Genomic DNA, 15,244 nt, shown 5'->3' with positions numbered 1-15,244 from the left:
GCACTTGGAATACGAATCACATTTTGTGTTGCACAAACAAACTGAAGTGGTCACTTAGCTATGAGTGGTATGTCCGAACATGGTGACCGACACGCGATATACAACATATAACACTAATACACAGTTTACAAAATAAGCCATGAAATACACAACGACGCCTGAACGTTTAGGTAAACGTATGCAGAACACTCTCATTTGCTTATAAGAACTTGGTTCTTTCGGTTATATTTTCGAATTTTGTTTATTATATATTTCGCTTAAAGAACACGACACCGTATGCATGAAGCATCTAAAGACAAATTCGAAGTGATAAACTGGCCGTGTCACACGATGCTGTACTTTCCCCAGACACCAATCAGGTCCGTATCATCCGTATCATTTTCCATCCTTGCGTTCATCTCATCGGTGAGGTAGCCTCTCCAGTATCCCACGATGCCCTTCGTGATGGGTGGCGGAGCCGATTTATCAATGGGGTCTTCAAACAATTTATCGAAAAATTCTTTCGCTTCCTTCTTCATGAACTGTATCCCACTTTACTGAAGGTCGTTTTCAGGAATTCTCTCATTCTGAAGAAGAAGCTGGTGGTGCTCCTCCCTCAGAAATTCCGCAATCTTAAGTACAAATGCCTTCGGGTCTTGTTTCATCTCCTCATAGTTGATGAATAACATGTTTGCGTCATTACATTGGTTGTACAAGGACAAAACGTAATCGAACTAGCCACTGTAATCGGTGTCCCCATTCATGAAAACGTCGAAGAACGCTCCAAACTTGCAATTCTAGAAATCTTAACAAGAAAAACAATGTATGTGGTAGAAGTAAGAAACGCAGGTTTCATTTGGGTTTCTGCACATGTAGATGTACTTTTCTGTGAATTTTTGGGTACAAGATTGGAAGGCAAATACGTTTTGAGCAATCTTGACTTGAAATTTTCTTTGTCATCGCCGAAATCGCTCAAGTCGATGAAAGGGCAGTTACTGCAAAATTTCTGCAGGGTACTTGGTGGCCTTCGGGGAAAATGAGATACACTATTTGCAGCGTCAACGTGGTACCAGTCTTAGGAGAAGACACGACGAATTTATCTTCGGGCTTTGGTTTGTAGTTGACCGCTTTCCGGAACAGCTCCATGGTGAAGAGCGAATTCAGACGAAAACTATCCATGTCCTGGTACAAGGGTTCGTTCGGTATTCTGACTGGAACAGGCACTGAAAACATCCGATGACTCAGGTGCCAAATTCTAATTGTGACTGCAGGACAGGAACATTAATTTGGGCTTTGAAATGAATATAGCATTGCAAACTTATAACGAATATTTTTATTAGCACATAACTTGGTAAGAGCAGTAAGTTATTAAGGCAAATTTGCAAGAAACACAGGTTCAGCACAAGGCTCTTGATGATTTCAGCAGAGAAGGCTTTTCACGAGAACAGACCTATCTCCCAGTGTGTCGTCGTGAAATATTAACTAAAAAAATATATCTTTACCTTTTCAAGCACTAGTTGCCTGAGTAAAAACTGAAGTGAGCTAAAGCAAAAGTAAAGATTAATCAAATACGACTATTAATGCAGGCAAAATACTTGTCTATAAAATATAGGAAGGATTATGCTTCTTCTAGTAAGCACAATATCATTTTAATTTGGATACAAAGAGAACCACGGAGATAACTGTTATGTTTATTGTAGTTGCGTTACGGCAACACGAGTTTCCTAAAATTCAGTATTGCTAAAACATCGAAAGTTAATTTATTTTTGTTACGACTTGGGAATATTACAGTCTCTAAGGAAAATTTGTCCCGTATCTTATTTGATATCTATGATTCGGTGATTGTACACTGTATCAATTTAGTTACTGTTATTTAGTTTCAAAATGATAACGTTATCTCAGACAGACTACTTCTATTGTCCGGTAAATTAATGGCTCTGCATGGGTACTTGGACATTAGTCCCTGATGGTGTCGTGTTCATAAAGCGTTCACAACGTGCGCTTGGTAGGATGTAATTGCGATGTTAACAAAAAAAACAAAAGCGTACCTCTGCATGGCAAAATTTATACAAATCCAATCGCCACCCCGCTTGTTCTTCTTTTGGCCCTCTCTGTAGGATTTCTCTGGGCTCATATCATTATCAATTCTCACACTCTGTTTGGTGCCACTCGCTTTCGGTGCCAGACGTACAATGAACAAAAAAAAAAAGAGGGGGGAGAAGAAGTATCCCTTAGTTTGCTTGTGATGTTTGCGTGGACGCCGATGGCTTCGGGACAGGAGGAGTAAAGGGGGGAAGGGGGGGGGGGGGCGATCGTCTCCATTAGGTGTTTTAGACATTTCTATGGTTACTGAGGGCTAAAGAAAATACGTATGTTTTCAATTATAAACACGCGCCTTGCTTGTGATTCATTCTTCTGAGTTCCTGTCTGTTGTTGCCCGAATCTGAATCGCGGCGGAGCGATTATAGGATCCTCGGGATTTAATGACACCTTGCGTCTCTTAATCGTTCGGAAACTATATAGTTATCAAGCTAGGAAATGGGTAAGACATCAGTCTCCACACTCCTACCGCAACGAGACTTCTATAAAAGTCTATGCTAGGTCATGTCTTTAAAACGCTGCCCTACTGAAAAAAACCATTTGGCGCCTATATGAATATAAACGGGTCCATACCGGTAACCGTTTAACCATACTGGTCACCAGTTTGTCAAAGGGGTCGCCCGTATGGCTCAAAGGGGTCCCCCGTATGAGCCATAACGGTCACCTATTTGGCAAACGGGTCGCTCGTCTGGGCAAATGGGCGACTCGTTTGGGCAAAGTTGTCGCACGTTTGCTCAAACCGGCGACCATGTTGCAAACTGCACCGGTTTAATCAAACGGCTCTCCGGAGCCCGTTTGATATTGAACGTACAGATCGGCGGCGTGGGCACGCCTAGCGTTTCAGCCGTGGCAGCCAATGTTTTCCGGAAGGCTGGGAGCGCCGGTTCATCGATTTCAGATCGTCCGCGTAATGCAAGTAATTATATTTATATTTCAATTGCGCTGATTTTCGATTATACTGCAACTAAAACTAACACCTTTTTTTTGTTTTACGTAAACGCGCGACGTTGGTGAGCCGATATTTTTGACAGACCTTTAATACTTTGTCCCTCTTTGTTGCCTCAATTTACTTATTCAGCTCGAATCTCTCGCGCAGAAGACGCGACCGCGTGAAAAAATGTACGTCTAGACTCCGTTTCACTTTAATTCAAGACGCAGCGAAGGTAGCACGCGTACACGCGGCTGCAAGAACATCGAGCATTGCGAGAGCAGGCCCGCCGTTGCAGCACTCAAACTACGAGCTTGCGCTGAGTTCTTTCTTCGCTCGGGCGCAAGCCGAGCTTCTGGCAGCCCCGCCGCCATTTCCAAAGTTTGAGCGCGCGCGCGCGCGCGCGTTTGTTCTTCGGGACTACAAAAACGCTTCACAAAAACCCCGAGACTGGGACAAAAAGGGACGGACAAACACAAAGTCTTTGTGTTTGTCCGTCCCTTTTTGTCCCAGTCTCGGGGTTTTTGTGAAATGTTTAACCACCACCAGCTCGTTTGCGCCCTTACCTTTTGTTACAAAAACGCATCTCCCTGGAATGCCTGGGGAGAGGGAGAGGGGCTGTCCCGGTGGTCCCAGCGCCTTGACCTCGCCCCCTCCCTCCTCCCTTGTCACCCCTGTCACGTGACCCACAGCAGCGCGCGAGCTACACGCTGATAAGCATAAAGATCCGGAAGGGCGCGCCTTGCAGCCGCTTTTTTCTTTGTCTGCTTGTTGTCAGTTGCTGCTCGAAGTTCGCTCGTCCTACCTGCTTCAATCTGCCGCCTAACCCTGCGGTCTTATTGGGATGTCTCTCGACAACGTATTGGATGTGCACCAAAGCTATCAGTGTTCGAAAAGACCCACGTGTATGTCGGCAACGAGCGATTCTTCAAAGAAGTCGCAAATTCTCGCGGTTTGGTTGGGTTCGGCAAATGACAGCTTGTGCGCCGCATCGTGTTGAAACTTCCAAGGAGCCGTTCCCTCTCGTTTGTGTTTGTGTGGTTGTCCTGCTTTGACCGTGTCGACAAATATCACGGATTACCTCTTTCAAGTCCGCTATTGTTATGGTAAGTGCACTGCAACCTACGTGTTGGCAACGATTGAGCGTTCTTCTACGCGTACTCTTCTAAATTATCTAAAGAATTATGCAGCGCCTATTCGCGCGGCAGCCAGGAGAATAATTTCCCCGAAAGTCTACCTGTATAGTGTTCACAGATCGCTTGCACGTTTGTAGTTGTCTACAGAAGAGGTAATAAACTTCGAGGAGAATTGAAAACAATCTTTTGTGTCGGTTTTCCTGTCCACTTACAAGCACCTACGCGAGTGCATTTGTTCTACGTGTTTTCTCCATGTTATAAATACGTTTATGAGTTTCGGGACGTCTTAAATATGTTTAAGATAACCAACCTCCCAGACGATACCCATTTAGGGCTAGCGCATAATTTGCCATTTCGAAGGGCACGTTCAAACGTGTGGTCACGTGGCATGTCGAACGGGTACTCGTACCATACGGCACCCGTATCAAACGGGCACCTGTATCAAACGGGTACCGTTTCGAACGGGTACCGTTTCCAAACGGGTACCCGTATCCCATAATCACGTTTGATCCAAACGGATCGACAGGTTTGATTTCAAACGGGCGACCAGTTTGCCACCCGTTTGAATTTCAAATGGTTTTTTTCAGTAGGGTGAGATTACATAGCGTTCTTCGCTCGCAAAATGCCACAGCACATCCTACTACGCCAAACAAACACCACCACGTACCGGCCGAGATATCGCATCGCAACGTTGAACGACCGTGGAAAAGCCGTACACATGACTGACGAGTTGTGTGACTTCGGCACGACGGGCTGAGCGCGACACTGTTAGTGTGAACAGCAATTCTTTTTTTTCGAAAAAGTTATGCTGCTAGGTGCAATTTCACCGCTCAGGTGTGAAGTGCACCCAACGAACCTTTCCCACCACACCACACTTGGTTTTACATTAAGCCCCACCGCAGCCGTCGCCACGACCTCACGGAGCCAATCAAGCACTGTGAAAAGTGCAACGTCACGGAGGCTGTCGTCTTTGTGCGCTCGCTATCATCGAGTGAACCAATCACGCAAAGTGATTGCACTTTCTGCGGCTGATTGGGTTTCGGCGGCCATTACAAACCCCCAAATGCAACGAGCGCCGTGACGCTGCAGTCTCACCGCTGCTTAATTTACTCCAACGTAGCGTAGCGCGAGCTAAACGGAGTATTGTAGTTTTGGGGACAGCAATCTGATTTTAAGAAAAAAGGGAAAAAAAGCTAAAAGCTTGTTGACGCTAACAGTGTTGCCCAGTCTACGTGTCGGGCCCGAGTACGTAGTTGAGAATCAGGGACAAAAAATGGCTGGTGCTAATGAGGGGAAGGGAGGAGCGACCGGTACATTCTTAACTTAGAAAATGGCTAGGTGCAGTTTGTGCGCGCATTTGCGAGACATCTTTATTATGTTTCTCAATCCAAAGAAAATGAACAATCCTTCCAGGGACACGAAAATAGAGAGAACAGCCTTTTAAGTATTCCCTTCCAAAAGAAGAAAATGTTCACCCCATATTATGTAAGTAACAAGGCGCTCTTTTAGTTGGAGGTCATGACCCACGTTTAGTCCAGTCTATCCTTAAGATCTATACACCTTCTCTGCTCTCAGTGCCTGGCTAGATCATTGCAGTATGGAATGTGCGTGGTAAAACTGTTCCCTCTTGTCGTGATAGCACTTATTGCTTTAAAAGATATCACGAGACAGCCACTTCTGCTCCCATGCCAAAGTACAACCAACGTTGCTGCGGCGTTTGCGGCGAGCAGTCGCATACATCGCGTATCTGAATCAGGCCGTCTATTCTCATGAGTGCGACTCGTTTTGCGCTTTCCGAGATGTCCATGGAAAGACACCGACGTTGTTTGTGTCAAGCAACTTATACAAGCACGCTACTTTGAATATATTAAACGGGTGAATGTTTTTGTAGATGAACGGAAGCAGGCCTGGTGTTCTTCGTGAACTGTTTTGCTTGAGCTAGCTTAATTTGCCTGTTTGCACGTAAAATAAATTGGGTTGTGTGTGTGTTTATACAGCCTAGAACTTGGTCTGCCTCACAGGGGCGACGAGTCTCCCAGCTGTAGATGAGAAATTTAGCCAGTGCGGTACAGCCGCTAGCCTGGGGTCTTTAACGTGCATCACGCAGTAGTGATACACGACCGCACGCCGGTACGATGCTCATCCAGATCGAAACGGGCAGGGGTGGGGCTCAAACCCAGGATCCCTGGGTTCTGCAGCGCGAGCTTTCGCTCCACGTGCTCCGAGCTGGTGTGCGCTAGACCACTCGGCCACCGATCCCCCCTGTTTGCACGTATTGACGCAGAGCAGAGGTGTTGGTTCCCGTAAAAGTAGTCCCGCTGCATTCTTCATCATGTAAACATCACGATTGAGACCATGGTTCGAGTAGAAAGAGGCAGGGGCGTAGAAAGAGGGGGGGGGGGGGAGCTTATGGGGGGCTTCAGCCAACCTCCTCCCCTCCCCCGCCCCCCGAAATGCAGCCGACCCTATATTGTACCCATGAATTTTGACTCCCCCCCCCCTCCACCTCTCCGCACCCCAACTCATAGACATCCCAACCACCTGAGCAGACACCCACTACCCCCCCCCCTCCCCCCCCGGAAAAAACATTCCTTGCTGCTCCACTGGTAAAAGGATACCTACACGTAACAATTTGCAATAGATTTAGCAGGAAGCAATCAGAAGTTCGCCTCGCATCAGATTTGTCTCGCATTGAAATTTTAGCGCGGTAATATTCATACTGTAGCATTTTCTTCTTTTAAATTGTGTTTTCATATCATACTTCCTGTCCCAGATGTGGCTCTTATTATTTCCGGATGTGCGCTGTAGTCTTTTTCAACCGAGCATTCTACAGGGCGAGACGACGTGATCGCTAGCAGTTCGAAGGGACCGCATAAAGCTAAGAGTTTGTACAGAGTTGAACGAAGAACGTGCACTGAACTCTAACGATTTATCTGAACAAACTTACGCAAATAAAGATTTAGAAATTATTAGCTTGTAATTCCTACCTACGCGTCGTTCGTCTGCTAAAAAAAAGGCATATGATTGGCTCAACAGACGAGAGACGCGGCATGTTGAGATCGAAGTCGTTAATCCGCTCTACACAGGCGGCCATGACAGGCGCTTCCCTGGACCTCAGGAATATCAGACGGCGTTTCAAAGCGAGAAGCGATGTGCTATTTTTCTGCGCCATTTGTCTGCACATATGTTTCATTCTACGAATAAAACACAAAATAATGTAGACAAAACGAGAAAGACAAAACAGATGTGGTGTTTTTTTTTTGTTGTTTTTTAATTGTTTTTAGGCTACACTACTTCGCCTGGTATGTACTACCTGGTTGTTACCGCGTCTCTTTTGGGATCTGAAACTTTTATTCATGTTGTTTTGGGGTACAGGCAGCCTTCACGGTGCGCTTAGCTCCCACCGGACGAGGGAAGGCTGCTCTCTGGTACGGGGAGTGCCCGAGGACGAAAGAGGTCTCCCGACGTTTTTGGGAGGAGTCTTGGCAGCGACCTCCAGGCGTCTCTCAATGCGGAACGCAAATTCGTCTGCTTCTTTGCATGGGTTGCGATGATGTGAGAACACCAAGCTCTTACTGGCTGGTTAAACAAAAATATAGGCTACAGCTCGAGGCGTCTAGCATTGAGGTCTACCCACTATCCTTCCAATCATAGCCATTCAGAGTTCGGCGTCGTTCTAAAGTCGCCGCAAGCACACTTTCTCTCCGCATGGATTTGCTTTTTTTTTTCAAAATTCTAAGCCCCCAATGGTGGAGAAATGCCACTCAGTGCACTCCGCAAACTAATTGGCCTCTTAGTTTCGGTTTCGATTGACCAGCTTCAGTTCATGCTATCACGCCGCGACCGAGTTTCATTTTCGATAATCAGACTTCCCACGAATGTACAATACTCTAAGCATTCTCGAGCATTATAGAAGGGAGATCGGGCAAGTTTTTTTGGTCCCTGACATGACGGATATCCTGTGCGCGCATGCACGTAGTAAGACGCGACTTAGTCCACGATTGTGTCTAGTACAGGTGAACCACAATTGAAATTTGGTCACTTTAACCCCTACACATATTTCGTTTGCCAAACTTCCCACTTTTTGTTACTTCATTGAGCGATCAAGCCTCATCCTTCCATGAAACTTGTAGTTAAGCCAAACGTAGGCGCATTTACTTTTAAGAAAAAGCAAGTAATACGCCCTTACTGCTGCACAAAAGTTACTATGAAGCCTTCCTCGGTGCCATGATGTATCTTCCACTCAAATTTTATGCCGATTCTAGATTAAGTTTTCGCAAACGCTCGCAAACGCGAGTCACCGCCAAATCCTGAGCTTCGAAGTTCGCATGCCATTATGTTCAAGGAGAAAACTTGGCACGCAGCATTCGAACCACGGATACTGAGGTGTCTTGTGATTTAAAATTATATTTCGATGATGTATGAACAGTGTGACCCCGTTTGAAGGCCCGCCTTAGACGAGGCGATTTCTCCCATAAACTTGGCATCGCAACGTCGGCACGCGGTTCCACCGGGGTTAACACGGGCAGTCCGAGTGGAACGCCTGTGCTTCGATTTTTGCTCCTCATCATGGCATTTTATTTTTATTTTGCTATTTAGACAAACCATTAGATACAATAAAGCTGTATTCACAGTCTTAAATGACGTTGAGAATATTAACTCATCTTTCTGAAACGATATTTATTCCCCAAAACGACCAATTTCACGGGAAAATATAGCGTCCCTGGTTGGCTGCTGCCGCTTCGAACGTCTCCGAGTTGCCCGAGTTGCTCGTCCATTTCCAGCCGGACGTGATCCGAGCTTCTCATGTAGCGCTAGGGAAAGCTAAAGAATAAGTGGTCAGCAACACCATAATAGCCGGGGAAGTGGCCGCCTCTGAAGCAGACCTCACAATTAAAGCTCCCCCTACTTCTCGCTAAGCCTTTTTGCATGGAGCCTTTGCAGATGCACAAAAAATCTGTCTGAATGGTGGGTTTCAAATCATCTCTGCGTGGCAAGTCGGGAAGCAAGCAAGCACGTAGCAAATCTTATGGCCATTAGGAACCGCCAAATGCGCTTCGAATCCTTTAGTTTGTTTGGCGCACCCCATAGGGGCTCACGCCCTATAAGTGCCATCCGGCGAACGGTGCAATATTCCTCACACAAGTGCTCGACTGTAGCTTTCATAAAATTGATGTGTATGTACTAATGTACTTATATGATTGCAGGATTACCAACCCCTGGGACCTTTGACCAACTTCCGGTTGGCTACTTGAGCGCCATCTCTTATTCGGTGGGTATTACTTCAAGGGGCACTTAAGAGGATTCTGCGATCGTCTCTTCTTGGTAATAACTGATTCCATGGGCCTTAAGCATCCTAAACGTTCAAAAGTTACAATCACGCGACACCGATTTCCTTATTAAAAACATAATGAAAGATGAAGACAGCCCCCTTCTGGGCAGATATTCCCTCTCAGGAAAGACGGGGCATACCTCAACAGCGGTATCAGCGCGGTGACGATGGGCTTTCATCAGCATCGCAAGTCGCCTCACAACCGCAAGCCGCCTCTCCGAGAGAACCGGCTTGCGATTGTGACCCTAATAGCGCAAACGTGACCCTAACAGCGTTGCAAAAATGGTCATCGGATAACGCGCTAAACATCAATCCAAGTAAAACGAAGGCAATCATCTATCGGCCTAAAAAAATGTTTCTACAACCTTATCCTAAATACAAAGTATATAGATATGTAGATAACTTTAAAAGGGCGATGCAACAATTCTTGTACTTTGTGCAAATACCGCTTAGAACGGATCCCTGACGTTAATGACCTATTAAACACGCGTTCGTTTTTCACCACACGCAGTAGAAGTCCCAGAAAAAACTTAAAGAAGAACGAGCAGCCTTGACCCCTTCAACTCGCAGTCAGAACAAGCGGCCACGTGATCTGGAGCCGATTGTATGCCGCCAATGTTGATCATAGCCACACGCTGGGGTTGGCAAAGCACAGGCCACGCGCTGAGTTCCAGGCATTGTTATGGCTCGGCTATTGCCGTCGTTGCAGCGATTGGACACGGGCCTCCACCCCAATGCTTCTCGAGCTAGTAATTCTCACGAGCCCAAATCGAGTGCCCACGCAATGCTTGGGTCCAATCTATGAACCGCATTCAAATATCGTCAATTGAGTGTACTGCGATCCCCACGTTACGTCATCAAATTTTGAAAAGGAGAGATTGAATGAAAATGATCGCTTTAGTCCTTGAAATTACACCGCAAAAAAGGAGCTTTTTGACCAGCGGCGTAGCGGGCGAGTATCCTTGAGTCCCACTAGTGCCAGGAAGCTCGTGTAAAGTGAAAAACTTTCCAATTGAGTATCGTTGCACCGCTCCTTTGAGAGTTTATGTGCAATTTTCAATCAGTACTTATCTTGGGATAATCATGTAAATGATTTACGCACTAGTTTGTCAAAGTTCCTTGGACTATACTTCGTGTCAGCTTCAGTCCGAACGCGGCCGAAGTTATGAGCTAAAGGGCTAAACAAACAGCACGAAAAGCACACAGTCATGGCGTGCTCTTTGCGCTTGAGAGCACTAGCCGGCGGATGAGCGCGCAGAGAGAGACGGCGAATAGCTGCTAGTCCTATCAACTGCTGAGAGCAGGCCAAGACGTTGTACCTCTTCGCTGTTTGATTGGCCCTTCAGCTCATAACATTGGCCGCACTCGCGCCGAAGCTGAAAAGAGGTATAGTCTCTCGTAACCGTTTTATTCTACCGCGAAATGTTAAGTTTCTTTAGTACCAGACTTTATGATGTGCCATAGTGTGCCACAAGGAAGCGTGTTACGCCCCACTTTATTCAATGTAGTCATGGCTGAACTGCCAAGTAAACTTCCTTCACCATTGAATGTGTCCATCTACGCTGATGATATTTGTATATGGGTATCTGGGCCTTCTGAGACCAAACTACAAGAAAAATTTCAGTATGGCCTTAACGACACATACAGTATCTTCGTGAAAGGCGCGCGGACATTTCAGTTCAAAAATCTGCATTTCTTCCACTTACTAGAAAGCACCTTAAGAATTTTAAATTGACACTTCAAGGACAACATATTGAAAAGGTGAAGTGGCATCGTTTTCTTGGAGTTACGCTGGACTGCTACCTCACATGGTCAAGACGTATTAACATGCTTCGGGAAAAAATTAACATAGTAGTTAACGTTCTTAGACATGTGGCAGGTGCCAGATGGGGAGGCTCGACTGATGGACTACTGCTATTGCATACAGCTCTAGTACGCTAGACTATCGCATACTCCTTTCCTGTTTTACATAGCTTCTCACCAAAACTGGAGAAACGCTTGACATACATGATTGCGCGAAGTTTGCGCGTATGCTTTGGACTCCCCCGCGCAACATCTAGTGACCTCGTCATTGCTGAGGCCAAGGAACCTCCAGTACCTGTTCTCCGAGAACAGGAAACATGCCGTCATTATTTTCGACTGGCTTCGCACTCACATGCCCGACCCTTGTGCCATAAAATACTTCGACGGACGGAGTCTAGCTTTCACCGACTTCTCGTCGCACTACCCGTCGCAGCACCCCATCATGCGCATTGGCTTCCAAGTCTAATTAACCCTCCGTGGACAATTTCGTCACTTGAGATACAGACCGAAATTCCTGGTCTTGGATCAAAATCTTCAGTGGCCCCCTTTGTGGCGAAGACAATGTCCCTCTCCCATTTAGAGGCACGCTACAAAGACGACATTCATATTTACACAGACGGGTCAACTTCTAACGAGGGGTCAACATCTGCTTACTCAATCCCGATGTTAGACACGGTTAAATATTTTCGATTGTCCCATCATACATGCTCGACGTCAGCGGAGTTACATGCAACACTTTCAGCGTCATCATTCATTGAAGCATTCGGTACACCATCAAACTGGGTTATCCTAACGGACTCAAAATCATCCCTAGAGTTATTACAGGGCATGCACCTTCGTACCTCCCAGGCGACCATTCTATATTGGGTGCAACTCACGTTAGCACAAGCTCGACTCCACGGACATAACGTCAGGCTACAATGGATACCAAGCCACTGCCAAATCGCCGGAAATGAAGAGGCTGATCACCTGGCAGCTCAAGCTCACGATGGTGACGCAATGGAAGCGACATCCTTTACCTCTGGAGATGCAAAATTCATCCTTCGTCACTTACGCCATCTACGTTGTCGGCAGTGCTGGCTAAAGGACACTTCAGCAGAGAGTCTCCTACCACATATCGACCCGGATTTTGAGCTTCCGCCGCACACCGGGATGAAAAGAAAATACGACGCATTAATCCATCGACTCAGACTTGAAGTGGCCTTTACTAACAGCTTTTTATTTCAAAGTAAACGCCGAGATTCGCCAAGATGTGATTGTGGAGAACCATATCAAGATGTACAACATATCCTCCTTGATTGTGAACGCTTTCAACATGAAAGGAGCCGGATGGAGATTCGCCTTCAAATATTAGATGATAAACCCCTGTCTCTGACCAAGTTGTTGGGGCCCTGGCCGACACGTAAAAAACAAGACAGAGCAATGAATGTCATTCCTGACTTTCTAAAGGACACTAGAATCGTGGATGATTATTAAGTTCGAAAGTGCGTCAATTTTGACGGGAATGACTATGTATGTAATTTAGCAAATCGGTGCACGACTCCCAAATGGTCGTCTTACTTGCAATTGTAATTAAATTCGTTTGTAAGTTTTTTTTTACGGTTATACTTAATCTTTTTTATCTTTAATATTTTCCTTTTATGTTCTTCGTTTTATTCATATATATTTTCTCTCTCTTCCTCGTTATGGAGTAGCCGGTGTCATTTAAAGAATACCAACATCTCCATAATAAAAAACTTATCTCTCTCTCTCTGTGCATCTTAATGAGAATGCTTCTTATGACTCTAGCACCCCGGGAATGTTCATAAAAAATAGCATACTTCCTATTTACAGAATGTACAAGTATAGACTCGCGATCAGTTTCAAGTTAGAAAAAAAAAAAAAAAACTGGGATAGTATAGTAAACGTTGCGGAGCTAACAGAACATGCAACTTCCTACCCAACTCAGTCGGCGGAACATTGGACTGTGCCATGTGTCGTAACAACTATTCAATGTAATCACTCAAATACACACTTCCTACTATATTGAACACCCTAATAAAAAATAACATTGATATTATTCATATTGCAATTCAGAAGTTACGAACTGAACTAATGTGGGGCGAAAACGAATGAATCGATTTATGAGACCTGTTTTATTTTTGTGTTTTACTTTGTTATGTCGGTTTTCTCAGTGTTATTCGCTGTTGCTTTGTTATGGCTTCTGTATGTGTCACTAGAAGGGAGCAAGAGGCTCCGTCAAGCTGTTCTCACAGCTTTTTTCCCTTGTTTCCTCTATTTATGTATCTAAATGGAAAATAAAGTTCCGTAATAATAATAATAATAATAATAATAATAATAATAATAATAATATTTGGCCGACGAGCGCCATCGTTACCACGCTGACACCGTTCATGGACTAGGACACGCCTTCCCTAAACGGGAATACCGCTCAAAAAGCGGTGTGTACCGACATTTCATCGCGTTCTTAATAAAGGAATCGGCATCGAGTGATTGTAATTTTGGGGTTTCTGGGGCGCTTAGAACGCGTAGAATCACTTATGGCCAAGAACAGACGATCGCGAAATCCCGTTTAGTGCCGCTGTTCTAACTTCCGGTTTTCGCCGGACTATTCGCTTAATATGATTACACAAATAATATTGTTGCTGTTTACAGGTTAAAAAAAGAAAGTTATTCCGGCATGGTGAAACAAAAATTTCTGTTTGCTGAACTTTCTTTTTTGCACGTTTTTCGCATGTTCGGCTTTTTTTTTTTTTTTTTTTTTGCTTAATTTTTGTTTTTGTGTTTTGACCGTTCAGAGCAGTTGTTCGCTGGCTGCAGCGGCTGCGTGCTGCATCGGCTGCTCGCCGGCGCGTGTGCCAGCAGTGCGGCGGTACTTTTGGTTTGTGGCAGCGAGCAGTGGCGTTGACCTGCTGGAAGACGTTGCCTGCTTTTCTTTCTTTGGGTTGTACAGTTTCGAATTTCTGAAAACTTACTGGTGCATGTTTCATTATAGTAGATTTATTCTAGAAGGTCAGCAGAAACGAACCGAAAGCTCATGCTGCAGAAGGAACCTGTAAGATACCCAGGCGATCGAATCACTGTCGCTGACTATACTGCAAAGCTGAATCTGGGATTGCAGGTCTGCGAAGACTTCAGTTGTAGTTTCGTGCAGATTCTGTCACTTCGTGTTGCCGTGAAGTGAATGCGTTTTTTTTTCTGTTTAGAGAGTGAGCCTAATAAAAAGAGAATTGCAAAATAAGTCTGGACTTTTGCTCAGACTGGCATTGTCAAAACTCCCTCACCTTGAGCCGCGAAACTCCTGCGGCCGGGCGCATTTTGCATTCATTGTTTTATTGTTTAAGGGGGATCAGTGGCCGAGTGGGCTAGCACACACCAGCTCGGAGCACGTGGAGCAAAAGCTCGCGCTACAGAACCTAGCATCCTGGGCTCAATCCCCACCCCTGCCCGTTTCGATCTCGATGAGCATCGTACGGCGTGCGGTAGTGTATCCCGACTGCGTGATGCACATTGAAGACCCCAGGCTTGCGGTTGTACTGCGCTGGCTAAATTTTTCATGTAAAGTTAAGAGACTCGTCACACGTTGAGTGAGTCCAAGTTCTAGGGTTCTAAACATACACGCAACCCAATTTACGGATTAATGGGAAATTCAAGTGGCTATCACTGGGCACTCACTGTTGCCCAGCCGATTTCAATCCAGCGTTTCAAAGTTAAGTGTAATTGTTCCGGAAGCGTAGGTAGGTTTACAGAAAAAGGTAAACACACATTTTTCCTATAGACCGACCCGCTGTTTCCAAACAAGCCCGCGTTTGCCGACACCAGGTGTGGACACTGCGCCTGCGCCGAAACCGAATTCGCGTGAAGTGAAGCGTCTGCGCATGCGCAGTGTTGTTGACAACGCCACCGCAGCTGCGTGACGTCACGGCCGCGTGTTGGTCTATAAAGGGAAATTATTACAATATTTTG

General features: G+C 45.6%; 1 protein-coding gene and 1 pseudogene across 1 annotated transcript; one reads left to right on the top strand and one right to left on the bottom strand.

Moving 5' to 3' along the window:
- Positions 1-323: 323 nt before the first annotated feature.
- On the bottom strand, positions 324-1,212 carry LOC115317098 (annotated as a pseudogene).
- Positions 1,213-10,985: 9,773 nt separating this feature from the next.
- Positions 10,986-12,754, top strand: LOC120838850. Its single transcript, XM_040208952.1, has 2 exons — positions 10,986-11,001; positions 11,712-12,754. Exons 1-2 carry the CDS (start codon positions 10,986-10,988, stop codon positions 12,752-12,754), a joined length of 1,059 nt encoding a protein of 352 aa, XP_040064886.1.
- The last annotated feature ends 2,490 nt before the right edge of the window (positions 12,755-15,244 follow it).

The sequence above is a fragment of the Ixodes scapularis genome, unplaced genomic scaffold (assembly GCF_016920785.2).
Source record: "Ixodes scapularis isolate PalLabHiFi unplaced genomic scaffold, ASM1692078v2 PGA_scaffold2__306_contigs__length_199485367, whole genome shotgun sequence".
Lineage (NCBI taxonomy): Eukaryota > Metazoa > Arthropoda > Arachnida > Ixodida > Ixodidae > Ixodes > Ixodes scapularis.
Note: the sequence above shows the minus strand (reverse complement) of the source record. Positions and strands in the feature narration are given on the sequence as shown.